The sequence below is a fragment of the Phalaenopsis equestris genome, unplaced genomic scaffold (assembly GCF_001263595.1).
Source record: "Phalaenopsis equestris unplaced genomic scaffold, ASM126359v1 Scaffold000002, whole genome shotgun sequence".
NCBI lineage: Eukaryota > Viridiplantae > Streptophyta > Magnoliopsida > Asparagales > Orchidaceae > Phalaenopsis > Phalaenopsis equestris.
Genome location: NW_018164444.1, coordinates 38,331,978 through 38,350,478, shown reverse-complemented (window position 1 = coordinate 38,350,478; position 18,501 = coordinate 38,331,978). Strand labels below are relative to the sequence as shown.

The 18,501-nt window shown below is 34.4% G+C and overlaps 1 protein-coding gene across 1 annotated transcript in view; it reads right to left on the bottom strand.

Moving 5' to 3' along the window:
- The window catches only part of LOC110018052 (large proline-rich protein BAG6), a 58,652-nt gene that overhangs the window by 31,706 nt on the left and 8,445 nt on the right, over positions 1-18,501 (bottom strand). Inside the window, exons 2-4 of the mRNA XM_020715277.1 lie at positions 16,196-16,319; positions 12,728-12,845; positions 7,990-8,097 (exon numbers count right to left, since the gene is read on the bottom strand). Coding sequence (XP_020570936.1) covers positions 7,990-8,097; positions 12,728-12,845; positions 16,196-16,318 — 349 coding nt within the window. The 5' untranslated portion in view covers position 16,319. The remainder of the gene's footprint in view (positions 1-7,989; positions 8,098-12,727; positions 12,846-16,195; positions 16,320-18,501) is intronic.

Sequence of the window (18,501 nt, the reverse complement as noted above, 5' to 3'; positions counted from 1 at the left end):
TACAGGGCTTTACTTAGAGCGATTTCAAGGGGCCGTAAAAAAAAAAGTTTCTGAGGGAGGGAAAACTCTGCCAAACTTATTTCTCACATTTTTCTTTAGTTCCTGGTGCTTGGGTGGGCTTCCTCTTGCTATTGGAGAGGAGTTTAGGCTGTGAAACATTATTCTGAATTTTTTTTAAAGAGGTACTTCTCCCCCTCCTCTGTGCCTTGCTTCTTTCCGGCTTCTCTCAGCCAGACTGTTGCGAATAGTTTTCTTTGGATGGTACAGCATGTTAGTCTAATATACTTCTTTTTTTTTTTTGAGATATTCACCATAAGACAATGGGGAAGTAAAAATCTAAGCCTGTTTTGAGATTTGAGCATGAATCCTTGCTAGGGTTAGTGAGAAATGAAGCATATATGGGCTGCCTCTACTCTTTTCTTTCTTTAAAAATGTTTGGGAGTATGATATTGGTAGTTTAAAATGCATGTTTGTTCCTCTAGAAATACATGTTGGAAGAAGTTATTATATTTTCCATGCTTAGAATGAATGTGGTAACTCATTTTGATGTTAAGGAATGTTGGCTCTAAAAGATTCATACTTATCTACTTCTTGTTGCCTATCATCACGATATAAAAGCTGGAAATTCACTCTTGTTTATGAGTCTTTAAGGGGTCGGTTTGGCCTCTACTTTGTCCTGTTTTTGAGCCCTTGTGGATTTCGGTTTTGGCTCCCTGTGACTTTTCTTGGCCTGAAGTGCATCTTATAAGAAAATTTATTTAATTTAGAAAACCTTGTAACTTATTTTAACGACTTGGTTTAGGTCCTCGTGAGGTATCCTCTCTGTTCAAATATCTATGGGAAATTGTTTCATGCTCGGAATAGGTATTTTGGAGGCCCAAATATGTTCTCTATGCTATTGTTCTTGTTTAAGATGTATATTGGCTCCATATCTTGATGTTTTAAAGGCATGTGGATTTTTCTTTAGCCTTTGAATGGCTCGATTTTAGACCCTATTGGGACTGCGTTCTATTAGCCTTTTTTGTGCCTCGATTTGGGGCTTGATTTTCGGGCCTTGTGTTTCTACCCCTGCCCGTGATCCCTGTTGGATGTTGGCTTGGGTTTGGTGGCTTTTCCCTTAGTCCCCTTACCCGAGAGCTTGGTCTAGAGTTGGCCCATGCCTTTTCTTGGTCTTACCTGTGAGCTTGTTGGTGGGTCATTTGGAGTTGTTTGGCTCTTTTTGTTGAACTTGATTAGCTTGAATTTTGTTGATGAATCAAGTTTGTCATCCCAAAAATTATGATCATTTCGTTCATTCTCTTATGTATATCGAGGGAGCACGGTAAAATAGCTAGCGAAGATCCCTTTGGTTGCTTCAGTCGTGAGCCTTACTTGTTGTTCCTTGGGTTGTCTTTGGTAGTGGGCCTTAGCAGCTGCCCCTTGCTGCCCTGAACCGTGAGCCTTAATAGTTGCTTCCCTTGTGGGTTGATTTGGTCGAGAGTCTTAGTTATTGTTCATCTCTTTATTGAGTCTAGTCGTGAGCTTCTATGTGGTTTTAGCCGGATGATTTCATGCTTATTTGATATAATGAGCTTTTGATCAAGTCTGGAATTGAATGGCTTTAATGTTGGCATGATTTTGGAAGTATAAGTAGTTGTCATCCCTCAGTTACTTTCCTTTTGCTCGAAGGGTGAAATTTGAAAAAAAAACTTTGAAATCTCATTTTGGGAGAGCATATGGTCGATATAAATTAAATTCATGAAGGATGTTTCGGAAGTTTGACATTGAGGTTGTGATATCGTTTGAGTGCAGGCTTGGGTGTGTGAGGATACGTAGTAAATGGTGAAGCCATGGGTACAGCTGTCACATTGACTTGGGCCCGTTTCCAATTGCTCGAAACAAGATTGGGAAGAGATACCCTCCAAATGATAAAGTGATATCCTTTCGGATTGATTCAAGGATCTTCGGGTTTTCCTTTTCAGGTCTTTTCGTCATGAGTTTTGAGAGCATATTCATTCTTCGTTCTTTTCGATGTTTTAGGTGGATCAGTCTCTCCTCTCTCTCACCCCATTTTTGTTCTTTTTTTTCGTGTTTTTAGGTTCGATTTTTTATGCTTATGTCTGATACATAAGTGTCCACGTATAGTCTTTTGCTATACGTGAAACCATCAAGCAATGTCGCAAGTAGGTTGATTTTGTTTTGGGGCTTAGGGCGGTGATGACAAAAGCACGTCAGTGATAGAACGGAATGATCATTCACCGACATAAGACTACGGGAGTTGACCCGTACCTTCTTAGCTTGTTGGCGGCCCTACGTCCGACAGCGTGATCGACTCGTGGACAACTACATTTTTCAAAATTAACAAAAACAAATTTTATAAGAATAATAAAATTGATACAACCCACTTTTGCATGTTTGAAACCTATGTGCATGCTAAAAATATAAATTTTAAATTTTAAATTTGGTTGTCCACCGGTTGATTATCTTGGGCTAAGGAGTACCCTCCTGAGTTAGGTTCGATAGGGCACCCACCTCGTTCTAGTTGAGTGGTGGTCTTTATACATCCGGGTGACCGAGTAACCTTCGACGACCCTCGAGTATTAATATATAGTTAAGCCTGGCCATACCCGAGTGCTTGCGGTACCCTCTTTTCGGACTTTTTCATATGTTTTATCGAAACCTTTGGACAAAGCACTAGTTGTCCTCTTTCGAGATTTTTCCGCGTTTTCTACGACTTTCATCGATTTTCATCGATTTATCGCTTTGTTGATTTCCTCATACAGGTCATTTATCGTTCTTTCTCGAGTTTTCTGGGTGACGTTTCTTTGTTTTCGTTTATATAAAGCATTTCAGTCTGCTTCCTCAAGTTTTGTTGTTTGTACCTGTTACATCAATTACACCTAAGGAACAGCGGATCCCCCAGGTATACAAGTTTGTTTTATGTTTACAGCATGTTATTCTCTTATAATCACTTCTCTGTTGCACTTTTTACTTTTTTTACACCGCATATTGTACTGCTTTCTTTACTGCATACTCTACTGTTTGTCTTGTGCTACATACTCTACTGTTATATTATACACTGTACAACTTTAACATGTTATCTATAAAACATCTGAAGAAGTACAACCATAGGACCGTTGGATTTGACATCATAACCTGACACCCTAGAAAACTTAAACTCGTCACGACAATGAGCTTGGAGCTAGCATTGTGGGCAGCACGATCATCTTCAACAGCAGAACATGTCTTCCTCAGCTAAACTATTCATTTCCTAGAAATTAAAACAACAATTCATAAGATTTCAAGGTTGTTCGCCTAGCGCAACATAAATCATCAACCTTTTTTTTAGGCATTTGTATAGCTCTGTTGTACGATCTAAGTCCTATCGTTTTAGGATACTCGTTTTAGGATTCTGAGGTTGTCGTTCGTTACGACCTAAATACTCACATCTTCCAGACTATTTGTGTGATTGTTTCACAAGAATGTAAGTCATAAATAGATAAAATTGACAGGATAAAACACTTGAGCATTTCTCCTCGAAACTGAAGTCAAACCATAGGGTAGACTGGGAAGTCACCGAGGATCTCCTCTGGATCTGTGGCATCCCCTAGTTCTTCTTCTTTTGGATTCTGTAATAAATGTTCCAGTAATAAATGTTTGGATTCTGTAATAAATGTTCCAAATTTGAATCATTCCCCTTACACGCTTCTTTGTCCGATTTCGTTGAAAAGTTTCATCATTTTGAAATCCTTGAAGATATTTTTTCCTGATTTTTATAGAGAGTATTCTTAATTGACTTCGGTCATTTAAAATATAATTAATTATAGAGGCTTGCCTTTATAGGAAGTTTTTCCGAACCCATATTAAAATAAACCCTATTTAATTTTTCATATTAAAAGGGAAATTTATCGGCAAATAAAACGGTTTCGCAGACTAAACGAACGTCATATATTTCTTAGTTTATTTGATCGAGTCTCGTCCTCAAGTCTTGTGTTTATCCCTCGGGATAGATGCAAGGTTTAAGGTAGAGTGTTTTTCATTTAAACTGTGAAAATTATGGGGTCAGTTTGATTTCATATTTTTCTAAACTTAAATCTATATGTAAATTAAAACGTCCTTCCGAAGCGGGCGACTGGATTTCGATTTCGGCGACCGACAGCTTCCTACGGGCGACTCACCACACCCCAACTTTTTATCGCTGACAATCTCCATAGAATTTATTCTAAGAATAATTGTCCCATGGCATATACCTCAATGGCTGAAGAGTTAGGGAAGTCATTTCACTAAATTTTACGTTCAAAACAGTTTGCGATTTATCAGAAAATTTTTTACACTTCTTTGCTAGACCCAATAGCGGGTACCAAACTGACTCGAGAAAAAGATTCGACGAATCTAGAAATCAATATAAAAACACTAACAACCCAGCAACCCAATACAACTAACCTACCAAGCAAGATCCACTCAAAAGGGAAGTCAGCAAATTGAGCTCCACATTATTATCTAGAAAATGTAAAGACTCATGTTGTCTTGATGGCATATTGTCTTAGCAAACCAAAAAAAAAATTTACTTGGTTTATGACTTAATCTATGATGGGTCAATCTTTGGCACATCAATTAGCAATGTCAGGAAACACATGTAAAAACAAGTTCCGGTGGCAAAAGTAGTTTCAGGGTGTTAGATGCCATTAAAAAAAATAATGCATGACGTAAAGCTATATGTAAATGGACTGACAACTCTAAGCCACTTCCTAAGCATACAATCGATTTTTTCCCTATGATTCTCCATATAATTGGGTCCTACAACCATTATGAAATATTAATGTAGTCATTGCACCAAGCGAATACTCTGATGTTATGAAGGCCGACAACATAAAAAGTAATCAATTCTAAACCTTTGTGTCTATGCCTAAGGAGGGATCTATGCATCCTTAACTGTAGATTTCATTAACACCAACCCTTGTAGTAGTTGGCTTCACAAAGCATTTGTTTTTTTAGTCAACATACCATAACCGAATGTAGCATGCATAAGTGATATTGACCCAATGGCATAGTGTAATTGCATGAAAATTGGTGCTAGCTTAGCAAACATGTGATGAGATATGCTAGAGTGGGCTGACAAGTTTGAGTGGAAGCACAATCATCGAATGATTAATATCATCTCCAAGAGGGTGACATCTCTCTAACAATGGGAAAGAAAAAAAAATAAAAAATCTCTAACAATGACATCTCTCTAACAATGGGAAAGAAAAAAAATAAAAAAAATCTCTAACAAGGGGTCAATGGCTCCAAAGGCTACAGCACTTCAGGAAAAAGAAACTAAGCTGATAAACATGCTGATGTCATGGCACTATGATATGGCAAGTACTTCTTGGAAAACAGAAGTATAATTATAGAAATCACAAAAAGAAGCAAGTTGATAATAAAAATAATCGTCAAGTAGGGATATCATAAAGAAGGGAGTTGATTGATGGGAAGGTTGTCGACTTTGTTCGATGTGTTCCGTCATTCCAAATATCTTTTTTGGTTGTATGTGAGTTATGTATGTAGGGTGATAATTTAGGCTCATACAACAAATTAAATGAATTTCAATTTAAATAATATGTGATATGGCGCTAAGTCTTTTATCCAATTGAGATTTATTTTTCAAGTCATAATATGTGAGGGATATAGATAACAAGACAGGGTATCATCTCTCAGAGCCATGTCCAAGAGCCAACTCTTGAACCAAGAAGTTACTTAGGCATCTAGTTCAAGGAGACAACTTCAAGTATCAAAAGCTTGATAGATCACTCCCGCAACAAATTGTAACCTCCAATGGGTTAATTCCAACCTGGAGGCTTGAATAAATTAAGTTCACAAGGTCATAGCAAAAGCAATTTACAAAATTTCCTGTAAATATTGTTGCTTGAAAAGAAATATCAAAGGAAAGGAACCTCTCATAGTAGTAGAAAGAAGATAATGCCCTTTAATTTTAACATGGAAGGCTTATTGAACACATCTACTCATCACATTTTACATTCATAATCTCTAACAACGTAAGATTTCGGTGCAAAATGAACTGCACTAAACTTAGTTTTAATTAAATATTGCTTTCATAGTTTCATCATTGAAAAGAGTCGGTGTAATTGTATGCCCTTGCACTTTGTTTTTTATATTATCAAATGCAGAAAAAAAAATAACTTAACAAAATAAACCAAATCTGAATATAACATGAATAAAATTTTCATCTTCACGTGAAAGTTAAGTTTAAATTTATTTAGAAACAACATTAATGGTTTGATTTTTAAAAATACATCCCTATTCAAAATGAAGTAGATATATAATCTTATTTCATTAAGCCGCACACGGAGGCATGCGTTCCATGACTTGAGAATCAAAATGAAGAGCATCAATAGAGTGCTGAACTATAGCTTCAATTTCAGAAGTAGATTTGGGTATTGAAATCAAGATGTGCTCGGATGTGGGTCAAATTGAGACTTGAGCTTAAACTCAAAAGTAAAATCGAGAAAGGGTGCTCGGCAAAATTTAGGTCATCACCAAATCAAGCTCCAGGGCCAATAATATCCTCAAAAAGTCAAACTCTAAAAGAAAGAAATCCAAAAGAAATAGTACAAGAGGCTTAGCCTGTGATTCATCCATTAGAAGTGTAATAAACTTTAAAGAATTAATGGGATTATAATTAGTCCAAATGTCCGAGATTCTTTTAAACATTTCATCAAAATATTGATAAAAGATTATTCGAAAATGTTATTAATTCAAATCCAGTTATGATATGTTCTAAAAGTCATATCCTACTGACTAAGTGAATAAAACGAAGCAAGAGGATCTTCCCTATGAACTTTTTCAAGCCTTCAACAAAATCTAACATTATCATGATGAAATGTTATGTCAATGAAAAATTGTACTTGCATAAGTGAATCAGGATTCATTTCATCTCATAATCTAGTTCACGCGAGTAATGAAAATTTAGAAAGTCATGAGATCAATGATCATTTTCTTTGCCTTCACTAAGGTTTATCTATCATATAACACCTTAAGGTCCGCCAAAATACCAATTAACTCCCTTGTATCAAGTTTCCATACAATTTTCATTACATCAAAGAGTACCCTAATTCATTAAGCATTTAGAATTATTTTCTCTTTTGTATTTTTTGAGTTGTTTATAAAATTAATTTGAAGTAATGGTTAAAAAAAAGTCATTTGCATGCTTTCTGATTGAGTGAAGTTCGAAATAGTATTATGATTCTTTGCAGAAGGTCATTTTAGTCTCAAATTTTATAAAAATGTCAATTTAGTCCCCAAACACTTTAATAGGGCTAAAATAATCCTCTTTCAGGACTTCTTCAACGCATATTAAAAGAGTGTAGGGGCTTATTAGACACTTTTATAAAGTTTATGACTGAAATGACCCTACTCCTTTCTAATTATTAATTATCACTTAAAAGGAGCAATAGAAAACTTCAGGCATGTTACCACTTATAATCGTCCTTTCCTAATTCTTCAAAATAAAATTTAAAAAAAATCTTAGATTCAATCATGGAACAATTATAACCTGTAAAATCTAGTTCAGTCCCTAATTGGCCAACACTATTCTGACATCTCTGGTTACTGAATCAACAAGTCTACTATAGTACTCAAGAAGCAAGAACTATTGCTCCAAAAAAAAAACGTCTAGTCAGATACTTTTTAGGTCATAACAATAGTTTTAGAAGGCAAGCCACAACAATCAAGATTTATTTTTTAGATAAGAATCTTGTTCTTATGAGCTATAATAAGATATTTAGATTGCTGTAGTTTAACTATTCTCTACTAAATATGAACTGAGCTTTTGCTCAGAAAATACAGAAAGCCTGATGAAAATACAAATATAGAAGCTCAAATTCCTCAAGAAATCAGTTCTACAAAATGTAAGTTCTACTGAATGCGATATCCTTGTATATGGATTCAGTAATATACCACAAAAAGAAAGTAGTCATAAATTGCACAAAGTTTTATAGTTGAATAACAGACCTTGACTGTTGCTAGTTCTTGAAGCCTCAGAAGCACCTGTGGAGGATGAAGGTTGAGACTGAACCAGCTGCCTTAAAACCAAATGCAGGGTGTCTCCATCCTCCATATCTAACATAGTCAAGGACAATGGTGGCAGAAAAACAAAGCAATAAACAAGTAACAGAGTAACAAAGCATGCATGAGTAGAACACAACCAGGAAAACAAACAAATAATGATCTAAGCACTGATCTAAACCATAAAAGGGCAACTGCATATGTATGCTTTGATACAAATAAAAGTTTGATATTAGAAAGAAGATATTCAACGCATATAATAATATGAGAAGAAGAAAACAAAGCAGCGACTCCACTGAGATATGTTTTATTTTGATACTTGAATTGAATATAAAGAGGTTGAACCATTTTAATTTCTACAATATTTTGATACATGCCTCAAGAAATAAAAATTTGAACATCTTATATTCTATAAGTAGCATCCCCATAGATTTGTATAGAGTATACATGTGAATTAACTAATTAACTAGAGAACTATCTAACCTTGATGCAGATCCACCTAAGTATATGAACAAAGAGGCAAGCTCAACTAGCCGGGCTCAAAGCTCTTACCTGCCAACAACAAGGCGGACTAACACGTTCATTCCAAGAAAGCATCCACTATCGTTCCTGGACAACTTCACTTTGCACCATATAAACCAACTACAGTGACCTGCCCACTTCAATATATGCAAGGAACTAGTGAACCCGTCAACTACTCAGTGGCCTAGACCGAGCTTCACTCAAGGTAACTAGTCTCTTGTATTTCTCAGTCTCTTTTTTTATATAAATGTATACTGCTCACTCGACAGCCTTCACTATAGCGTTCGAGACCACAAATGCTAATCTATAATTAAGATGTCTCAGGGAGAACCAATGGATTGATTTCACAAACTCCTCTTTGCCTTGTAATAACCAGAGTCATTCCTAGTGGAAATTACTTCCGCTTATTCCATTTTTGAGTCTTTTTCATTTCCTCTGGGCTAGTAAGTTCTGGCGTGGCCAATGAAGAAGTTGGAATCCAACACTAACCATCCTGAACAATTCAAATGATATGTAAATCAAATTCTAACGCTTTGAAAACATATGAAAGTTTTCCTTTCTAGTGACACAATTAACTTGCTGATGTCTTGATTTGATACTTGATTTGACATAGGAGGGTGATACATTCTACTACTCTGGAGCTCTGGGCAGGTGCTTCAAAGATTGAAAACTGAACATTTTTTTATTCCTTACTTAACATCCTCAGAATTTGTTTAACTCATCAGCTTAGGATTAAATAATTTAAAGCCCATCCAAAGCCAAATTCCAAGGGAGTGGAGGCCTCGTATTAAGCCTGGTGATACAATGAACTAACTGCCCTTGTGTTCCTGTTTAGCCAGATTACTCATGGTAATTTTTTATAAGTTAAATCATGGAAACGCTGTGCAATTTGCTCTTGCAAATCAATAATTTTGGCTTAGAATGCCAATCTCGCACTAAATCATTTCAACTCCAAGTAAATGTGTGCTGTCCAAAACCAGCCCATCTTAAACTTAATAAAGATAGGACAGAAAACAAAGAATTCTGTGTAAATGACAACAAAGAGCCAAAAAAACAAGCTAGCAACATGCACACCAGCATAAGAACTCAGAATGCTCTAAAAGACGAGCAAAGCATTTGAACTCTGGAATACAATGCAGATTCAATTTTACTGTAAAATATAGAATAAATGAATCAGGTCCTGCAAAAATCCTATTGCATTTATCAAATCGGGTACAGATATAGGCTGCAAAAAAACTGTACCCATTAGTGCTCTTGATACAGGAGTTAACCCAAAACATAATAGGAAAAGCAAATATTATTATTCCAAAGCAAATAGGGTTACAATCAAAGACACTTGAAATAGGAAAAACAACGATAAAAACACAAATACCCACTAGGGCGGACTTCAAAGGTGGTAAGCTGCAGATCAAAGTGGTGGAAATTGAGAGTTGTAGATGGTAATGTGGTCCAGAGGCAGCAGGAGAGAGCTGTCTGGCGGCTGGACAGCAAACAGGGAAGGGCTTCAAGAGGCGGCAATAAGCAGGGAAGGGATTGAAGGGACGGCAGCAAGTGGCAAGATGTCAAGAAGGGTGCGGCAGCAAAAGGTGAAAGGTTGGAGGGCTGCAGCAACCAAGAGAGGGGTGGCTGATGGTTCGGGCAGCAGGTAGGAAGGCAGGGAGGGCGGCAGCAAATATTAATAGGAAGGATGCACACCACCTCGGGACAAGTTATAATCGAAACACCTTCTCGCCATTAGATACAGTCCTAGGAGGGGGTAAACGTGACGCCAGAGGCTATCCTGACAAAAATCTCAAAGCAAAAAACTGCAAACCTAGAAACAGGAATCACATATAAAAGTCCTAGATAACTAAGATTGGATTCCCCTATAGAAAAGAGTCACCAATCCATCGTGGGAGATCTGATTGTCCCTCCCGGGTCAGGACTGGTTCAGTCCAGACGAAGGACAACGCTAGAGAAGCCCGCGGCTCCCTCTAAACCGCACTCGCCACGTTATTGGCATTTCCGTGTCAGTTCTTCTTGCAAAATATTTGTCCATAACTTTTTATATATTTCAGCATGCACCCGAAGGTGCGAAAAACTAATAATCATACAATTGGGATCATTAATTTTATAATATTTCATCTTCTAATGCAATGATGGCAACGCCTTCTACTTCTGAGCTGTTCCATACTCAATATACTTTGAAGCAACTTAGAACCTTGCCTCGACAACAGTGCCTTCCCATATTAATCCAGATCTTGTATCTATTAACTGGAGTAGTAATTATGTACCTCCCTGGTTCTTACTTGTGATGGTCTTCTTGATTCAGGAGAAATGTGTGATCCAGACTCTTCTTGTGGCCTCAGTTGTATGTATTTCTAGTAAAAAAGAGCATATTGGCAAAAAAGTTCAAATTACGTATTTTCGAAGAGGAAGAAATGCCAAGAATTTTTCCATCAGAAGTTCCAAGTTTGACTTTTTTAATGTGGCCTGTAGAATTTTTCTCTTCTTCACTGCATGCAGATGTTTTTAGCCTTCTATTACATCTAGCAATGGATTGCCATTGCTCTGTATTACACTCCTTTTATTGAATGATAAGAAACCATATATTTTTTAAGAAGAAAAAAAGTAAATTACACGCTCTGCACACTAATTCGATAAACTAGTTGACCAATGAACATATTCCTAGTCTAATATGAATCTAGAATTGATCAACCAAAATCCAATCCAGATATAAGGGTTGAATCATGCTTTTAGGTCTAACAAGAATTCAACCTAATAAGACCTCGAAAAATGGAACAAAGGTGGCGACAAGGAGAATGAAGAGTGGGGGCCAACTGGCCATATGGAGGATGAACGGAGGTGGCAGTGTAAAGGATTGCAAGGTAGAAAATTAAAGGAAATTAACTAAAAAGTGATGCACCACAACCACATATACACGGATAAACAACAAGATCAAAAACAAGAGTCTTGCATCTATGAAGATCGCCATCAATCCATCACAAGTATGAATATGATTGTTGAGGACCAGAAGACCATATGAGTTAAATGTTTGGCCGAATTCTACCTCTATGAATTTTGATAATATTCTAACTTGAAATGTCGTCCTTCTTAAAAGCATAACACCCCCATCCGTTTGTATTCAATTTGGTTGAATAATATATTAAAAGAGGAGAGAAGTATTAAATTAGTCCCCTTACTTTAGTCCCAGAGTCTATAAAAGTGTCAATTTAGTCCCCAGACTCTTTTAATATAGACTAAAATAATCTTACGGGGGACTATTTCAGCACCAACTCTAAGAACTAGTTAACCCTTTTATAGGCTCTTGAACTAAAATGATCCCATGTAAATAGTCACAGCTATGAATTTGATGGTTAAAGACAAGAATACCATATGAATCAAATGCTTGGTTGAATTCTACTTTTATGAATTTCAATAAAGTTCTAAGTTGATATGACATTCTCTAATGTATTAAAAAAAGTTTCAAAACTTCCTTATTTGCATTGGAAAACCCCAATCACATGAGATAGCTGTAATTTCATGCAAAGCTCTCTCTCTCTCTCTCTTGTTTCTCATTAAATATAAGTTTTATGTAAACCATGCAATTTATCAAATGAAACAATGAGAATTGTTGTTTGTTTACAACTAAAGTGATGGCTTGATGGCTTCCTTCTATTGAAGTTCTTTGGTTAAATCTTCATAGAAAAGATATTAGGAGACGGCTTTTCTACACTTATCTTTTATTATCTCATAAACCCAGCATCTCTCTCCTCTCTCTCTCTCACTACCTCCATAGCCATACCCCAGTCATAGCTGAAAACAAGAAAACCATATATGGTGAAGCAATGGAATCCCACGCCTAAAAGGTATGAAGTGAGGTGTAATCAATGAGGAGGCATCTTTTTGCAATTTTAATATTCGGAAGATGGGGGTACAGTCAAACAGATCATGAAGTTCAGTAAGAATGAGATCAAGAAAGCCGCTCATGGCAAGATCATAGATAGAAGACGCTCGTGAATAAAATAAATATGACATAATAAAAAAAATAGCATGACTCTGATACTATGTTAGAAAGTAATAATTTCTTTGGAGCAAAACAAAACCTACCATTAAAGAATGAATAAGATCCCCGGCTGACCTTAGAAACGATAAACAAAAATGAAATTATACATCAGGATACGAAGTTCTGATAACAATTGCTCATCCTTGAGAACTTTTCCTCTATAAATTAATCGTTGTTGTTCTGAGGGAACTCCAATGGCGGTCACAATCATCTCCTTCAAAGATGGTACAGGAATCTGAAAGAGAAAACAAAAGGTTAGGCCCAGCAATACTATTTTAGGTTCTTTCTCATAGTAAGAGCATTTTGCCCGTCAATGGACAGTTTATCACTAGACCATGGCCATAGTTAAGTTCTCTAGATTTGGATTGCTATTTCTTGAAATCATACAGACCCATTTACCTTAATAGTTTTACACTACACTAACATAGTACAACCAAACTAGAAGTGTGTTGACTAAAACCAAATTTCATCGTCTTTTAAATAGGGTCAACTATGTGAAGCAATCGAATCATAATATAGAGACATGACTCATATCTGTGAAAGAACCTTCCCTAATGGTTTCCACTCAAAAGACATCGATGTAAACAACCTCTCGAGATAGTACACTGAGCATATCCATACCTATCACAACAAGTCCTACTGAGATGCAGTAACAGATCAATGAAGCCAATGCAAATGTGATTAGTGCTTATGCTCTATGTGTTGGATTAGAAAATAGTTTTAAAAATAGCATTGGAAAGAGAGGAATAAACTACTATTGACGGAAAAAAGGCCTTATTTATTAGGAGTAATTTAAGTGGATATGTAAAAGAAAAGTCATAGAAGGTCCATCGAAGAAGGTTTATCGAAGTCGAGAAAAAACGTATCAGCAAAGAGATTTGCTAATTAATTGAGGAGGTACAAAACTTCTTTTAAAAAGATAATTGATACTAAAGAGTAACAATTTTACTATCAATGTTTATAAGACATGTAAATCTTGCAAAGAGGGTGGCGAGAAAAAGCTACAATTGTTAGCAGCTCATATAAGATGCTTGTTATTAAGAAAAAAAAAGGATATATATATAGGTAAAGCAGGAGATAAGACATCTAGAAACAAAGATAATATTATTTAGTTAAGAAGGAAGGGAACATAGAAAAAAATACATTTCTTATTTTGAGAATTTATTAAATTATATTAAAAAATTATTTTGGAAAAGTGTGATAAAGGAAATAAAAAGGTATATTATACATTGACCAAAAAAATAAGTGAAGTTCTATATGAAGAAGATACAAAAAAATGAAACTATAGGTGAAGGTGAAATACCCAATAAATTTGAGAAGTTACGAGAAAACTGTAGATTTGATCTTTTTAATCACATTCTAAATATAAAGAGAATGTCAAATAGTTATAAAAAATAATTTTGGAACAAATATTTAAAAACAAAGGAGATGTTTATGCTTATGCTAATTATGGAGGAATCAAACTTATGTGAATCATAACATAAGTTTATAAAAGAATAATATAGCATTACACTAAGAGAAACTACATCGGTTTATAAGAATCAATTTGGTTTCAAGCTCAAAAAATATAATATGGAAGTGATTTTTTGAACTAATATAATCAATGAATAAGTATAGAGATCAAAGAAAAAATCTCAAAGATTTTTGTTAATAAATGTTGATAATGCTCATGATTGTGTACCACGAGAATTGATTTTGTGCGCATCAAGAAAGAAGATGATATTCAAATCATTAAAAACATGCATGATGAAGCATAGACTAGCATTAAAGGTAATGGTAGAGTTACCATAAAATTTTCGATTATGATAAAGTTATATTAAAGTTCAAATTTTCTATAATGATTATAAACAGGTTTGCCCCAAGTAGTGGGATTAAGGCTTTGTTGTTGTTGTTGTTGTTGTTGTTGATTATAAATATGTTTACAAAAATAATAAAAGTAAGAAGTCTTGGTGCATGACTTTCGTAGATAACATGATTCTAATAGGTAAGATATATGATATGGTAAAAGAGAACTTAGAAAGAAAATGAAACATTTAAAAAAATAGAAAGATTAGAATTAGTGTAACAAAGTCTAGCTAAGATGAGAAGTTTAAATATCTTGAATTTATAATACAGAAGAATCAGGATAAAGATGAAAATATTACTTCTATATTTAAGACTGGGGGGATGAGATGGAGAAGTAACACAAGAGTGTTATGTGCTATATGATAAATTTATAATTAGGTCAATTCTTATGGGTGGTAAATTTACGTAGAACTCATCTATTATATAAAATAACAAGAATATAGCTGAAGATATAACTTCTAGAGTTAAAACCCAACCATTAAAATAAAAAACTGCCTCGACCTCGATAATATAACATGATAAGAGGATATCATGAAGATTAAGAGAATAAATTTTATAAAATTGCAATCATCTGGCAAGAATAAACACATTCAAATGTTCTATAATTTAAAAAAAAAAAAAAATCACTAATGGCTAAGTTCAATAATAATAAGGAAATGAAAATGTTAAGTTTGTTGTATGGAAAAACTAACAAAAATAAAATACAAATTATAATATTATAAGAACGAAAGGAGTGACACCTATGAACAATAAAATAATTGAAAATAGACTGTCATTTGGATGTGTAATATAAAGGGTATAGAAAATGCACCAATTAAATGAGTTTATAAAATAATATTGAAGGATTAATAAGCGTTAGAGGTAGACCCAAGATAGCATGAATAGAAGTAATTCAAATAGTCTAAGAATAATACAATTAACCCTTCCAACAACACTCAATGGAAACTAATGAACATGAGGACCCATTGAGCCAATCCCAAAGAGCTAAGACAAGGATATAATTGATGGTGATAACATACATACAAATGTTGGACAATTAAATAGTTCTGGACAGCTACGTTCAACATAAGAAAATGAGAATCACGAAGGACAAGATAAGAAAGTGGCACTAAAGATGAGGTGGTCAAAAACTAGAACTTAGATTGTTTACACATATATAGTAGAAGTTAATAAAGCATCCATTTGACAAGTAAATAAAATAAGCACTAAAGGATTAGAAGAAAAAAATAAAAGAAAATAAATTAATATTAATAGAAGTTGTTCAAAATAATTTGTGAATACTAGATTAACACTTCGGACAATGCATAGTAGGAGTGAATGTAAAATGAAGATTCATAAAAGACAACCACAAATAGTAGAGCTAAGGATAATAAATATGATAAAAATAAATTTAGTGTACACAAAATCTATAAAAATCAATATGGCAATGAAAAACAGGAAAAGAAACAGTGATAAAAAAAGCAAAATAAAAATACATGCTAACCAAATTAATTGAAAAATTAAGAGTTTTTGTAACACTAGTGCTCTTTCTTACACATTTGTTACAAGCATGTCAATTTTGTATGATAAAGAAAAGGAATACAGTATAGCTTCGTATAGTTCAGATACCATACGAGCTATGATTTTGTCTCACCAAATTTACAAAAAATATAAAGTTGCAATTACCATATCAATCTAGAAAACAAGTTCAAGCTACAAAATGCGGTGACTGTTTTCTAAAAGAGCAGAGAAATAAGCTACATTTTTGTTCACGCGGAGCGAAAATGTTCGTGAATCCAGAGTTTTAATGTTGATTCCGATGGTTGATTCTAAATTCTCAGGATGGATTGAACTGGAGCCCTCTGAACCTGACTCAGGTGTCATCCTGCAGGATAAACGAAAAAAAAACTGCATGAACAATTATTCAATCAATAAAATTCATGCAGGACATTTGATGAAAGATAAACTTTTTCGATCAATTCATTCAACCTAACATAGAAGACCAAGCAAAACATTGCTATCAGCAGATTATAAATGATTTCTCACAAAATATTTTCCAACATACACACGATGAAATAAATAAGAAAAAGCAAAATAATGAAGATGTTACAGCTTGAAAACGTTTCAAACAATATTTGTAAGATCGGGTAACAAGTAATTGAATTTTGAAGTGCATTTTAACTAAAATCAACACAGCAATTTATATGGTGGCTGAAGACTACTTTGGGTGTTGGTTCCATCTCAGTCGGATAACTGATAGCCTGATATATGAACTTATCTTTCTATTTAAAAAATAAATAAATAAGGCAGGGAAGCATGGATAGAGCCGACTTTTTGTTCTCCAATGGCTTCCATTTCTGATTCCTGCGTTCTGCATTATTTGTATTTTTCTACTTCGGGCCGTAGTCAATTATTTGCAGAACACTAGTGGAGGTGTGGTTATTGGGATATACATACGTTGTTGAGAGTGCAGAACTTGAATGACAGGATGGGCAGTTAAGTGTGTTGGGATTTTCAAAGTCATATTAAAAAATTAGCTATATTGAGAATTTTAAAATTAATTTAAAATTAATAACAATTTCAATTGAGATTGGTCTATGCTAACCTATCTATTATCCAAAGCAATGATGAGTCTATAAATAATAGTTTGAAAAAAAAATTACAACTTTTGGCTTGAATAAATATCATCTTTCAATATTCATTCTTCCAAGTGCAAGCTAGATGTGTTTTCCTGCACAAGCGCTATAAATGAAAATACCTAATTTTGCAGGAAGTTATCTCTCATCTTTTTTATACATACATTAAGCCTCAATGTTTTAAAATTTGATAAATTTTTCCTCTTTCACTTCTTCAACATAATTTCCAATAAGCGAAAAAAGTCAAAAAAATTAAGAAAATAATACAACTTGGAAGTTTGACGTTAAGGAATGATATCAAATTTTAAAACATCTTATCCATAAAGGTGACAATAATTATACACACACACACACACACACACACAAAGAGTATCCATAGTTAATGAAAGGAAATAAGCATTTGAAAGACAAAAAAGGGCATGATGTAGTGTGAAGTACAAGAAAGGTTAAGGCAAACATAATTTTATCATATGCATGGATGCATCTTTGGCTATTATGCATGAATTATTTCTGTACTATAACCACAATTTGTTGAGCGAGTCATATACGAACGAGAATAAATAACCTTCTCAAATGAGATTGCATAATTATTTAAACATTAAACACTCAATTCAGCCACTTTAAATAGTTGTATAATATGTACATACAATCAAATTTATGAATGAATACAACAACAACAACAATAAAGCGTTAATCCCACTACGTGGGGTCTGCTAGATGAATCCTTTTTCTCCATTGCGTCCAATTTAGTGTCTCATTTTGTTCTATTTTGTTCTAATAAATTAAGATCATTTTTTTATACAATAAATCCAAGTCTTCTTAGGTCTACCTCTGTCTTTGTTAACATAAGTTGAATCTAAAACATCTACTCTCCTAATCGGATCATCAGATGGTCGACGCTTAATGTGACCAAACCATCTAAGACAATTTTCTCTAATTTTGTCTGTCATAGGAGCTACACCAACTCTATCACAGATATATTCATTTCGCATTATGTCTCTAAGTGTAAAGCGACTCATCTACCTAATCATTCTCATCTCGGCAACACTTAACTTAGTATTATGCTTCTCTTTTAAAGGCCAACATTCAACGCCATAGAGCATTGCAAATCTCACCACCGTCTTATAAAATTTTCCTTTCAGTCTAAGCGGTACTTTTTTATCACACAAAAAGCCTGAAGCATTCCTCCACTTCAACCAACCAACTTGAATTCTACTATTAACATCCCCATCTATATCACCATCGCTTTGAACAACAGACCCGAGATATCTAAATCGTTCACACCTTTTAATAATTTGATCACCCAAAGTTACACTTCTGTCACTAGAGCTACTACTACTAAAATTACATTCCATGTATTCAATTTTAGTTCTACTCAAATGAAGGACTTTAGACTCCAATGTAGACCTCCATAATTCAAGTTTTTCCTGG